Source organism: Antechinus flavipes, chromosome 5, assembly GCF_016432865.1.
Source record: "Antechinus flavipes isolate AdamAnt ecotype Samford, QLD, Australia chromosome 5, AdamAnt_v2, whole genome shotgun sequence".
NCBI lineage: Eukaryota > Metazoa > Chordata > Mammalia > Dasyuromorphia > Dasyuridae > Antechinus > Antechinus flavipes.
In genome coordinates this window covers 199555960-199570386 of record NC_067402.1, presented here as the reverse complement: position 1 = coordinate 199570386, position 14427 = coordinate 199555960, and the positions used below count along the sequence as shown (strand labels likewise).

Below are 14427 nucleotides of genomic sequence, written 5' to 3'. Positions count from 1 at the left end.
CAATAAAAATGCACATACCTTTTATTTCTCAAAAAAAAGTCTTTATTTCATCTAAGCTATTCTCGTAATTCTTTCCTTATATCCCCTGTAAACCACCTCCTTTCTCAATGTTTGACCTACTTCTGAACTGCTTTTGACAACCTTCCTACAACTAAATCCCAACTCTAGCACAAATCTACTCCCTTTCTTGTGACTATAGCCTATCACTCTCCCCCCCCCTTCATCTTCATTTTTCAGAATCAAATCGAACATATCAGGATCTATACACTCCCTCATATCTGCCTCCTTCCTCTCCATTCTCAACCCCCATCCAAAATATTTTTAAACCTCTGATCTCAACTAGTATTTTACCTTCCTAATTGGTCTTCCTGCCATCCGTCTCACTCCTCCTTCCCCTGAAGTCTCCATTCTTTTCTTTCATTGCAATTGCAAACTCTAGTTTCTTCATCTATAAATTAAGACATTAAATTAGATGACTTCTGAATGTCCTTCCAGAGAAAATCTTTAGGCTGCAATTCTCAATTCCCCACATTTAGTGCCAATTTACCTTTCCATCTTTATTCCATCTTTGTTTTCTTCACATACTATACTCTAACCAGACTCTTAACAGACTTTTAGTCTCCTTCCTGTCCTGTTTTGCCTTCTTATCCATCTCCCAAATCTCTTGCTTGTTAAAGTCCTCTTCCTTCACAGGTACCACTTTCTTCATTAAACTGTTCCTCCTCTCCCCTCCTCCTCTGCCCTACTTCCTCAGGCCTTTCTCTTTGACCTCTCCAATGCCGCTAATAATTTATTCCTTGCCCTGCATCATAATTATCTGTATATGATACAATTTTTGTATGTAGTAATTCCTCACTACAATGTAATTTTTCAAGAACAGGGATTATATCATTTTTATTCTTTATATCTTTGTTATAGCATTTGGTTAATAATGTAGCATATTTTTTAGGGTGTATTTTGCCTAAAGGAAGAGGCAAAATAAAATTATTTTGTATATAAAGCATTTTTATGAATAGAAACATTCATCCTGTACTTGTAGAGTTAGGAAAATGTCTCAGTTATGATTGTATGTTGCTTATGTATTGATTTCCTCTGCCCTTTTCTAATGAATTTGGACCCTATTTTTTATTCTCATTAAGACCTGCCTTAAAAAGATACAGTAAGCTATTTTGAGTAGGAATTATATTGAATAGAAATTCAACCACTTAAAAAAAAATTAGTACACATACTAACTACATTCCTAAAAGAGAAAGACTGAAAGAAAACAATCTCAAGCTAAAAGACAGGGTAACTTTTAATGGGAATACCTCCAAGTGACTATTAACTTTTGAAATGAGCTATTTGTAACTAATTATACCTGATATGTATGTAGGTGTATATATATACACACACAGAGAGAGAGAATAACCTTCAATATCATTTATATTTGATAAGTAGATTTTATTCAAAAAATCAGAAGGCATTATCATTTGAATACACACTATGTTCAGAATACTCAAGAGTGTCAGAGCGAAAAGGAAGAGTGTCCCTGTCCTAAGGCAACTTGTTGTCTTAATTTGAACTGCATCATAGCCATCATAGGGAGATGCAAAGACTGGGATTACTTCCTCTATAAATTGGACCTGCCTTCTTTTCTCAAAACCTTTCAGAATGTCGAATATCACTACATTTTTCTATCATCATATGAGAAAGTTCAGATTTAAATTTTCAGGCTCAGATTTCTACAGTTGCTATTAGGAAAGGTAGGGCCTTCTCAGCCAATAGCTTGACTGTCATTCCTTTATGTTAATTTAAAATAAGACTAATTGTTGAATCTCCTGCTAAAAAGGAGCTCAGCCCTGATTATTCCCTCAGAAATGTGTTGTTCTTTGCCTGTTAAGACCATGACACCATTAGAAGCAGGTATCATATCCTGAGCTCTATGTTGTCTCCTTTTGTGTTCCCTTAGTTCTGTGATGGTCCCTTGCTAATTCTCCTCCCTCTTCAGTAACCATCTGGGTCTCTCCCCTCAAAGTTGTCTCTCCATACCATCCCCTCTCAACTGCCCTGTGCCTCTCCTTGGCGTGTTAGTTCCTGTTGTGTTCTGTCAGCTTACATCCTTGTTTCAGTCCTCCAGTCTAAACTCTTCCCCTGGCTTTTGGAAATCAAGCCCCCTTATGACAATGGAAGGCAGCTTTTAAAAGTTTAGAGAGGAGGAAGAAAGACTGGTATTCTTCTGTGACCTCAGAGAATGGCACGTTTTGCTGGTGAAGATTTCCCCATTTGGCCCAGCTTAAAGCGGTACTAATATTGTATCCGTTGGTGCCATCAAAAATGTTTGGGTGCTACCTCTGAGTTCCCTTCAGTAAGCATGGCAAAGTGGAGGATACTAGACTTCTACCCTTTAGTTTTACCTTCGGCACATATTATACTAAGATCTTTGGAGATGGATGAATGGTGGATGGATGGGTGAATTTGCTTGGGCTTGACTGTTATTTCATCTGCAAAATCAGAGAACTTTCCTACACACCAATTTGATCTACCCCATATGCCCCTCATCTAGATTGACTCAAAAGTGCACAATCCTACCCAAGACATATGGGTACTTGAGCAAATAAAAAGTCCAACACTCAAGACCTGACAGACCCTGGTTTTATGACATCCGACATCACTATAAAATGATTAGAAACAACCCAATTTTCCTGTAATAGAATAGAGGGAATGGGTGTGTTCTTTGGGGACAAATTTTGCATTCCATTTCCAAAGTTGTATACTCACCTCTGCCTGATTTCCTGGTCTTTTCTTGTCTGGTTTCTTTGCTGCTTTAAAAAACAAAAAAGAGAGAAAAGAAAAAAATAAAGGACTTAATTCATTTGTAGACTTGTTTCCCTTGTTTCTGCTTTTCCATTTTTCGTATTTTTTCTTTTCTTCTTATTGTTCCTTTCTTTCTCACTCGTATGCTTTTTGTCCTCTGCTTGTCTTTTATTTCACCTTTTCCCTATTCCTCTCCACTTCCAAATTCCTCTTTTTTTCGACTTTTCCTGCTCCTTGTCTTTTTTCCTTTTCCTTCTCTTCCTTGTTTGGTCCTTTGAAGTTGAGCCCAGTGGCGGGACACCACGTCGTAGACCTCCCTCCTTCTGCCCTTGCTGTGTCCATGAAGGTAATGTAACATGATACAATCCCATTCCCACTGCCACGGAGGGGGTCATAGTAACATTAGTCAATCAGTGACCCAATTCCCAGATGTCTCTCTTTCATTCCCTTTCCCCTAAATCCCAACATTTACCCTCTGTTGTAACTTTTTATGACTGTGGCAGTTTGTTACAAGGTACAGTATCCCTTTGACAATTGGGGGGGAGGACTAGGATATGGGAGTGAAGGCCAAGTCTTTGGTTTGGGGGAACTACAGCGGCTGCCCTAAAAACTTGACACCTCCATTGTTCACTGGGGCATTTGATTTCTCTACTCTTTCTAAGGAACCAGGGATACAGGGGAGAGAACCTCCCATCTGTATGACTGATTTGCATTGTTGAAGTAAAGGAATACTGTGTCCTTACAAAGACTGGTTTGCATAAACATCCTTAAGGTCTTAAAAAAAGAAAAAAACACAAAACTTTGTACCCCGTGTCTTGCTGAGTGTATTTTTGAATTTTGTCTAATTTGGAGTCTGTCGTGATAATTGTTGTTGCAAAGGCATGAGGGAAGGGGACGGGGAGAATGTGATCGTGACTAACCTTGCTAACCTCTTACTCTGCTTTTCATGGCTCTCACATTGACTTTCATCCACCCTACCTTTTCTCATTGGCTGTGAACAATCTCTACTGTAGTTGATGAGGAGTGTTCAGTTTTCACTCAGTTCTTTCTTTCTATTGGGAGATGGGAAAGGAGCCTTCTCCGGTACCTTCTCATGACTCTGCCACACTATGTAGCTTGCATGCTAAAGGTCCATCTCCCTGTGGCTACCCTGTGGGTATATTGTGCAGAGATGCCCAAAAAGGAATGCTTGGAACTGAGCAGATGGCTAGAGTAAAAGCCAATAACCAAGTCTATTTGGTTGGGTGAGCAGGGCATTATTCTCCGCCAAGACTCGGTCATTGCTATATTAAGCAATGTAGCTCTCTAAATATGATGGTAGTTTTAGGCTTTTAGACCAGGAATTCATGAAAGGACTTAACCCTGGGAGCAAAGTTGCATGTACAATGGAGCAGAGCATGGACACTAACTCATACTACTTGTGGGAATGCAATAGTAGTCTTCTGCCTTTCCAGACTTTAGCCACCAAGTAAAGACCTGGCTATGCCATCTTTTGTATTGAGAAAGATGTATTGCAAAAAAACTCATTTATTTTTTAATGGTGTGCCTGGAACTTTAAGCATTGGGAGTATAGGAAAGCAGTAGCCCATGAAGTTCAAATACATCATGTACCTGGAAAGAATATGTGTTTGCCTAAGGAAATCTCTTTCTAGGGGAACTCTGAATTATAATGGTGATCACAAAATAAGTTAAAAATAGGTATTTTAGGCTTTTGTTCTTGTTAGGATGATAGTGTGATTTTTCTGAAGAGTGAAATAGCCAGTTGAGTCATAGGATAGGGTTAGGAACTGGATTTTGTTCATGTTGTAGTCATTTGGCAGACCATAAGCTTCCAAAGGGCAAGGTAGGATCACCTAAATGCCTATCAGCATTTTCAAAGTGAATTATTGCCCTAAAAACCATCCCGGGAAGAATGATGTCCATAGGTGGGGAAAAATGTATCCCCTTGCTGGACTGTTACTATACCAGGTGGACAGTTACTTATACCAAGGAAGATTTTTTAAGAATAAAATAATTTACCAATGCAGGTTGAAACCTCCTTTGCAATTTTTGTAAAGAGTTGATGAGAGCATTAAGGAGTTAAATGATTCACCCAGTGTAACATAGCCAGTATGTGGCTGAGGCAGACTTGAAACCCAGGCTTCCTTCACTATCTCACAATGCCTGGTGAATCTTAGAATGGAAGAACTTTTAAGAGGCTTCAAAAAAATAAAAATAAAAAATAAGCTACAGGTAAGACTATCCTTAACACTCATCCAAACATAAGAATCCGTGTTGCCTGTTAAATACTTCTAAGGAAATAATTCTGTAAGTTTTCGGTGAACCCACTCCCAAAATTTAAGAAGCTTGGTTGTCAGCATATGTTTTATGTCCACTTGTAGTTTGAAGTACTTCTCTGTCAGAAAGTTCTTCCTTAGAACTCTTCTATTACAATTTAAAGCTATTAAAACCAGAGGTTTAACTGAATAAGATCTCCGTGGCTGTTGTGTATTAAAGACATTTCATTCTCAAGTAGAAAGTCTGAGAACTGGTCCTGAATTGGATCATGGAAGGTCTTTTTGTGCATTTTGTGATAGTATTAGCCAAATCAGGATAGGTAAAACACCCTATAGGAGGGAGAAATTGGGTTTAAAAAAAAAGAAAGAAAGAAAAAATCAGCAACAAACTAAGTAAAAAATAATCCTGTAACCAAAAAAGGCATCTTAGACTATCGGCATATGTGACTCCAAAAAAAAAAAAAAAAATGCAGGAGGAAAACTGGGGACGGGGGATTTGTTTGTTTTAAAGTGGGCTGGGACCAACAAAGAGAGAAAGTCAGAGTCAAAGATAAGTTGGTGGTCAGAAGGTCTGTCAAGTGGAAACGAAAGAATGGAAAAAGTGGATGGTCGAAGGGGCGAATGATGGGTTCAGAATTCTGCAGACCTCTTCTCATCCTGTGTGTTGTAGATAAACTTAACAGATCTGGCTTGAAAGTGTTCCAGCAGCTCTTGCTTGGCTCTCTTTGCACATTGGCCCCTGTGTTGTAATCCCAGTGAGCCGGGAGATGGCAGCTGAGTGTTTTGTATCTTTTGACAGGCATGGGGAAGAAGGATGATCCGAAGCTGATGCAAGAGTGGTTCAAGCTGGTGCAAGAGAAAAATGCTTTGGTGCGCTATGAGTCGGAGCTTATGATATTGTGAGTCATGGGGGCTGGGCACATTGTTGGTGGGGAGAGGGGTGGAAGATCAGCTGCCCCAGCAGAGAGAAAAGGACATCACTTTGTTCCTCCTGACCCATTTTTCAGTGCCCGTGAACTAGAACTCGAAGATCGGCAGAGTCGGTTACAACAAGAACTCCGGGAACGGATGGCTGTGGAAGGTAAAAAAACAATTTGTTGGCAAGTTGGTTCAATCTTGTTCGTATTTTTATATATATATATATATAATATTAAGTTCATATTTATATATGTATATTTTATGTACATATAATATTAATCAGCATATAATATTGTGTTTTATATATATCTAATAATAATATATTATTATATATAATATTAATATAATATAATGTTTTATATATTACATATATGAAACATATATTTATAAAGATTTTGGCTTCCTCTGCAGACCACTTAAAGACAGATGAAGAGTTATTGGAAGAAAAGAGAATTCTGAATGAGATGTTAGAGGTGGTGGAACAGAGGGACTCTCTGGTCGCCTTGCTGGAGGAGCAGAGGCTTCGAGAGAAAGAAGAAGACAAGGATCTGGAGGCCGTCATGCTGTCCAAAGGCTTCAACATGAACTGGTCCTGAGTCTCTGCGGCTCTCACCAGTCGCTCTTTCACAGCCATTGGGCCTGGGCTGGGCTCTCCAGAAACCCCTCGCTTGAGAAGGTCTGGCATGTTCTGAGAGCGTACTTTCAAGTATCCATGTGCCTCTTCAGCAGTGGAATTGAGCCTCGTGGGCTTTGGGGAAAACTCCGAGCAAAGTTGCTTAGCCGAGGGAGTCCGGCCACCTTGGAGGACCTGGCTCAGGGGCCCACCTGAGACATATGCACGGGGAGAAGGAAGAGCACAGAGTGACTGACACTTATTATGGAAAACCCTTTCTCCTCCCAAGTGGACTACAATTGATCCTTTTTTTCCATTTCCTCTACTAATCTCTTCAGTGAGAGAAGGAAGCAAAAAGACTCCCTTTGACAGCACTGCTACTATGGAGTTAACTTCCTATTGTGGAGGGATCTAAGCAGCCAAAGGGAGTGGAAATTTTACCTATTCTTCCTCTATCTCCATGAAAGAAACCCACCCACCCCTAACTTGAGAATCCCCAAGAGAGTAAAACTATGGCTGAGGGCTAGCCATCCACCTTGGAGGTCAGGACTGGTGACTGAGAACTCTCTGGGAGATCTCCAGAGTTATCTGTGGAAGAGAAGAGGGTACATAAGGGAACAACCCTACACAACTTAGAGAAAGTTCATTTAGAGTGTGTAGCCCAAGCACTTCCTTGTGGCGAGGACCCCGGGCTTGGGGAGTGCTACCTTTCACCTTTGTTTTGAATTGCAACTATTTTGACACTGGAAAATACTGACTTTGAGGGATGGTGGGGGTCACGGCCCCAGGTTTCAGACCCCATTTGAGGGCTGCCTCAGGACAGAAAGTTATTGACACTGTTCAGTACTTTAAGTTGGGAAAGGAGAATATGTTTTCCTTAATTTTTTTTCCTGTGTTTGCACAATGAAAATGAAGCAAAAGACCTGATGGGACCCTCGGTCACTTTGAACCCTTTTTTTTTTTTTTTTGTCAATTAACTTATTTTTTTAATACTTGAAAAGAAGCAAGTTTGCTTTTTATATCTTTACAAGAAACACAAATCATCCAGTGCTCGAATGAGGGACTGCCCGACATCTGTCTTATATCATTCGTCATCCAATTGGCATCTGACTGAAATCTTGGTTCCGTGCGTCTATTTATTTGTGTCCTTCATGATATTTCTAGACTGTAATTCTGGTTAACTGCAGGGAATAGAACACAACCCTGTTGTGACCTAGTTTTTTTTTTTTTTTTCTTATTTTATCTGATGGCTTGCTCTGTACCCTCCTGTCTGTCCTAATCTAGGCCCCCTGCCTCCTGACTTGGAGAGCAGCACGTCTCCAGGACCCAGTTTTCCCTTTTCCTCCGTGCTTCAGATTTGCAATAGTCACGTGTCAGAGAATATATTTCCATTAATATTCAAGACAAAGCCAAAATTATGACACCAGTGTTTTGTCTCCTGTTCCCCACCTTATTCTTGGTTTCGATTCCTGGCTCTGAAAAAGCTGCTCTTCTCCTATCTGACATCAAGGGTTTCTCCTACCAAAAATACACTGATAAAAGAAGGTAAAGGAGTTACCCTTCTTTATTGACTAGTCTGATTGACATTGATGCTTCTTAATCCAGTGGGCAGGAGCCTCACTAAGGAGAGCTCCTCCAGACCAAGCCCATCACAAAGAAATGCACGGGGTACAGCAGGACTTTACTGGTAGGTTTGGGCAGACTTTCCAGGCAAACAGATGAACTATATTTGCTCTCCCTCTTCTCCAGAGTGATGGGAGGAAGAGAGCCTTAGAATCCTAGAGTTGACTAGCAGCATGCAATCAGCAGCTTGAACCAAGCTCACTTCAGTTTACTGGAGTTCAACCAAAAGTAGCTTCTCAGAGTTCCCACTTCCACTAGCTTAGACTGACCCAGGAGTCTAATTGTTGTGTGGTGAACTCGGGGAAGTCTTTGCCAGACCAGGGGATCTCCATCCGAGTCTTGATTAGGCTGAGTGAAGCCCTGGCACCTATCAGAAGCAACCTATGGATAAGGCAAGAGTCAGATCTGACCTTGAAATTTCTGTGGGGAATCATCTTGTGCCTCAACCATAACATCCTCCTTGGACCTCAGTTTCCTCAGGGGGATTGACTACATGGCCTCCAAGGTCCCTTCCAGCTCTAAAGCTATGAGCCTTTTAACAATAAAGGAGCAAAGATTTTGTCCCTTAATTCTTTCTGCCTAAAATCTTCCATCTTTTCCTATGGAAATCCCCCATTGACAAGCTGCTAGATCCTATCCCATATCTCCCTATTTATCCCTGTCTCCCATATTTCTAGTACAGCATTCGCCATTTTTGCTCCCTTTTCTCAAAAGAAAAGACGTTCAGTATTCTGCTTTTGAGTCCCCATCTTCCAAGAAATGGGGACCTACCCCCGTAGTGTATTGAACACTACTCTATAACTATGTGGCCTTCTCACCGTCACCACTCCAGTGGGCAGGAGTTAAGGATCAATTCAGGATTAAATCCTAAATTACAGTGGTGATGATGACATGCTTTGAGTAGCCTAACGTAGCAGCTATTTCCTATCTTGCTTTTATCTCTTTCCTACTCCTGCTGCTGCCAAGAATGTGAATATTCACACTCCTGCAGCCTATTAAATCACAAGTCTGCTGCAGTCTCCGTTAGGGGAAAATGGTGTGCTAAACATACTATGCATATAAAAGGGGCTTAATAAATGCTTATTGAATTAAATTTGGACAAAAAGCATATTTAAAAAAGAAAACTTCAAACCTGCAAAATATTCCCCTAATCATCAGTATTATAGCTTCAGTGTGATCAGTGGCAGGAAACATATCAGTTACTTGCAAAAATTCTGTTTTATATTTCCAGCCTTTGGTTGGAGTCTTAGTTACTCCTTAAAAAGGAGCCTGAACTCCATTGAGTACAGCCTGATATTTTTTCAGACTCTAGGAATGGATTCTTTTTTTTAAAACAACCATTTTTGTTAACCACTGTTTTGCGGATTTTCTTAGTACACCGGCAACACAAGTAGCATGAAAAGTTTCCCAGCTCTGGCTTTCCAGTTTTCCAGCGAGGCTTTCATTCTCAGATCTTAGCTCTTGGAAATCAGGATCCCTGGTTCTACAGAAATCCCAGAATTGCTTTTAGTGAACACAAGCACAAAAAACCCAAACCATAACCGCCCACCTAACAGCTTGGGGGTAACAGGATCCCCATGTTTGAAGGGAAAGCTCTTTGGTTCTGAGTCTCACTGATCATTTAGCCGTATGGCTGGGTATCTCTCGGTCTGTGACCCTATCCATACCCAAACTGGTACCATCCGTGAGTTTGGAATCTAGCTTCGGTACTTTGCTCCCAGACTGATTCTAACCAGCACCAATGGAACAATCATCTACTCCCATTAAGCAGAAGTATTTTCAAAGAAGGTGAGGAGCAGGGAGAGTAGAAGAGGAAGACATTGGACCTGCCTGACCAAGAAAACTGGTCCATTTTATGCACAAAAAAAGTTTTAGAAAGAAATACATGGTGTATTTTTTAGGTATTTTAGTAACTATAGTTAACTATTCTGCATTTCCTTCACTGTAGTGAAACAGACAAGCTAAGCAAGCAGACACAATTTCTGAAAAAAAGCCCATATTTACATATTTTACATATATAAATATATATACATATGTTCATGTATATATGTGCATACATTGTTTAGTAATAAGCATAACCTTTATTGGCATTTGTTCCTTTGTCCATCTGTGAAACTCCCTTCTCATCTCTTCAATTCCCATACAAGGCAGTCTCTGATATAGTTCATCCTGGCCAAAAATGAACTCTCGTGAGTGGGACCATACAACGTAGTTCATTCATAAACAGATTCTCCATTTAGTTAAATAATTCGTTTTGCCCTAGATCCCAATCCAAGGAGCATCCAAGCTCCAAACATTGGTTTGCCATTTTTAGTACAACTAAGAAACTAAGCTGCTCCCCATAGTTTCAACCCACATTCAGCCAGTAGGAATTGATAGGCCCCTAGAATGGGCCAAGTCCCTCCTTCCTTGGTTGGAAGTCAATCCAACTAGAGAGAATTCCAAAGATGTCTTCATTCCTTCCCACCAGAGGCTCTCTCTTCACCTTTTCCCAATGATTTTCCCGGCATAAAATCAGATGTCACCTTCCCACGCTATTCCTCTCTCTCCTGGTAAATCAAGACCCTTCTCCACATTCAGCTTGCTTCTCTGAAACAATGTTGGTTCCACGATCACCAGCAAAACTGCACCCAAAAGCCTGTTTATTTTAGTTGGAGAATGAGATGTAGCTATGTATGTCGATGGGAGACGAGCCTAGAAAAGGTGATTTTGTTACCCTGCTTAGTTTTTTTTTTTTTTTCCAAGATGAAACTATCTCTTCTCTTCATTTAAAATATGTAGCATCTGATTGTGGTGACTGAGAATCAATAGCCCCAGTGCTGTTGTAAAGGGAATTAGAGGCATTCTCTGTAATAGCCGGATAAGAAGGAGTGAATACCATCTAATAGCAAGTATCCATGGGCCAAGGAAGAGGAAAAGCCATCATAGAGTAGTGCCAAATGTTGGATCTGACCTATTTCCCCATGCTCTGGCGGTCAGCATTCCTGGTTAAAATGCCCTAGTCTGAAATAATAGTGCAGGAAATAACTGAGCAGGAACAGGAGTAGAGAGAATCATTTTTTTATTTAGCTCTATTTTACTAGCCTTAATATTCATTGTTTTGGGGCAAATGGATTCCACTTAAGCCATTCCATCTCCTTTGTTAGGTTGTCCAAAACAAAGGGTGTAAAGCCTCTTCAGTGTTATGGGCAGGTGGAGTAGGGCAAAGTGTTAGAAGAAAAACAGTGTCTCCTACTCAGACCTGGTCCTGTTCTTAACCACCAGCAGTGAATGAGCCCTAGAAACCATATTTTGTTGGTTGCAGCAGGTAGCTAAAACCCCAGTAGATTGCCCTTGTTAAATCTGCGCTGGCTCCCTTGATGAGATAGCCCAGCTTCCTAATCTTTACCTGGGATGTTAAAGGGAAAGGTGAACTTCCAGTCTTCACAGCAGCAGCTGCTGCAGAGAACCATTCTTATCTCATTTTTTTTCTCGGTTCCCATCCCTTTCGATTCTGATTCCTAAGCTAGGAGCTGTTGTTCCCAAATTTTGCAGGATTTGGGATCTGACATCCTCTCCTGTTTAGACTTTCACAAGTCAACTATAGAAAATGTCCCAATTATTCAAGAATAAAATTCAGTATCCCCATGCAGCTTCCACACCTTGATGGATCAGATTTTAGTAGTTGTTACACAGATCTGCCAGAATTTTGCCCTATTTCCCCCCAAACAGTTAAGATATTGGCAAGGTCCTAGGAGGTATTCCTTTTGTAAATGATTTTCACCTTTAAGAATAATTCTCCTTACAATGTTAGCAAAAATATAAGTGTGTGTGTGAGAGAGAGAGCACAATTCACAGCTTATATAATAACTAAAAGAAATAGTAAATTGAAGACATAGAGAAATTCCTGATTTCTGTTCCTGCTTCTGCACCAACTTAGTATATATTGCTAGGTAAGTCATCTCTTTCTCAATGCTTCAGTCCCCCTGACTGTAAAGTGATGATACTTACCTCCCAGGAATGTTGTGAGGGGTAATAATTTATAAAGTGGTTTGGTATCCTAAAGTGCACGGAGCTGTGTAGTTTTACTCGGGGTGTTTAAATTGTTTAAATTAATAATTCCTTCCTGTGGAGACTGGTCTGAAATAAAGGGAACCCAACAGGACTCCGAAGACAGCCCTACATAAGAGAATATATTCCTGCTGCCAAGTAATGCTGTCTGAACTGAGATCAATCAGATTATATTTTTGGTTTATTTTTAAGTGTCCACATTTGACTCTTTTATTACTTCTCTTCTTGCTTATTAGATGTTGGCTGCTATATAAGCAATAAGGAACACAATGTTAAGTGCCCTCTGCTCTTTTGTCTTCCATTCATCCTTAAATAAATCCTTAAAATGTCCTACAGCCAGTCAGCACTCCCATATCCTACCTTGAATGCTGCAAGCCGCCTGATATGTTAAACATAGGTTCTGCCAGGGGTATAAAGAGAAGTGTTGAGTGTAATAATTGTCCTCCATGATATCATGAAGAATGTATCCTACAGAGTAAGATCTAAGAGGGACTCAGGACTACCAAGGAACATGGGACTTTGTAGAGACCGGTACTTTAGTGCCTTGCTAAATAGGAGAGCACCTAGAAAACCAGACTCTCTCCTGGAACTTGAGGAAATTCACTGATATTTTCAGCAAATGTCAGTCCTGTCCCATGAGTCTGTCCTCCACAAAGATACGGAAAAACTTTTAACTGCCTTCATTCCATTGTTCTAAAAGCCCTCTTGTCTGAAGAAGTGACTGTTCACACCCTTACACATACTTTTAAAAATAGCATTACTCCTCCCCAGCTTCACTGGAACACAGGAAAAGATTTCTGGAGCAAAGAATGAAGGGGTTAGGTCATTTCAAGAAATTCCTCTTTATGTTTTCATATTATTTATTCAAAGTTAGGGAAGGATCTCAGAGTGGGTCTAGATATTTCATAGACACAGATGTCCTAAGTTCTTTGTGGTTCTGATCCCCGTGTTGTGCAGTTATTAGACCTGAGTGAAGTACTAGGTGCCTGATTTCTACACTTGTGTACTATGGAAATATCCCTCACCTTTTCCCTTCATTATCTTCACAGAGATTGATATCAAGCATTCTTCCCGCCCACACTGCATGATCTAGGTCACTATTGGTTCAAGAATTCCTTGTTTACATCAAACGGAGGGATGAGAAAGGCGGGAAACACTACCCAGCTATCATCTGACATAGGTTAGGAGTGGGCCAAACCTTCCACAAGGTGATGGACAGGAAGAGACCCAATTCCTCCATCAAAACTGACAAAAGGTTTGGTATGGTATGAGGCAGTGGTTCTCAAACTTTTGTTTTCAGTATCTTTATCCTATTAAAAATTATTGAGGATCTCTCCAAAGCGTTTTTGTTTATCTGGATTATATTTATAGGCATTTACCACATTGGAAATAAAAACTATTTTTGAATTTGTAAACCCTCTAAAAGGGTTTCAGAGATCCTCAGGATTCTCATCTAGACCATACTTTGAGAACCACTGTTATGAGGAATAACACAGGACCATAAAGAAACACCTGAACGGGAATTCACAGAGAAGTAGCTGTTGGAAAAGAAAGCTTTCGGAGAATCGAGATAGGAAAGATGGAAAGAATGCCATATTGTAATGGCATTGTGGTAATTTAAATATTACACACACACATTCACACCAAATACACTCTAAATGAAGGGATCTGCCTCTTGCACCTTCTTCAAGGATAGGAGAATTCTGATATTCAGACTGTTAAAGGTTTTTATAGCTTGTGTGTGGAGTATAACAGTAAAAAGTATCTTCTGTGTAGAAATAAACATTTTCTTCAGTTCAGTTTGGTTTTGGTGTACATTTGCTCTCTAGATGTTTATGCCCTTCAAATGGCCAACAGCTAAAATAAAGTCTGTTGTTATTTTTTTCTTCTGCGTGGTAGAAGCTGATTTTGTCTCAAGCAAATAAATTCTTGCCTGTGATGGGGCTCCAGCTTGGGGTGGCTGTTTTTCAGTGGGGGACTGAAATCTGTATTGCAGCCCATATAGATGTAAGCAATTACAATGAGCTTCAATTACAATCACTAATCCCAGCCTACTTAACGTGATACCTGGCAATAGCAGTTGCGTGATGGTGGTGATTGTAGGTGATGGTGTTCAGACTCCACTAGTCAATGAGTATGCTAGATAATTAAGTT

General features: G+C 40.2%; 1 protein-coding gene across 1 annotated transcript in view; it reads left to right on the top strand.

The window, feature by feature from the left end:
* MICAL3 (microtubule associated monooxygenase, calponin and LIM domain containing 3) overlaps nucleotides 1–14158 on the top strand; it is a 254496-nt gene extending 240338 nt beyond the window's left edge. Inside the window, 4 exon segments of the mRNA XM_051961753.1 lie at nucleotides 3074–3139; nucleotides 5869–5968; nucleotides 6077–6150; nucleotides 6399–14158. Coding sequence (XP_051817713.1) covers nucleotides 3074–3139; nucleotides 5869–5968; nucleotides 6077–6150; nucleotides 6399–6583 — 425 coding nt within the window. The 3' untranslated portion in view covers nucleotides 6584–14158.
* The last annotated feature ends 269 nt before the right edge of the window (nucleotides 14159–14427 follow it).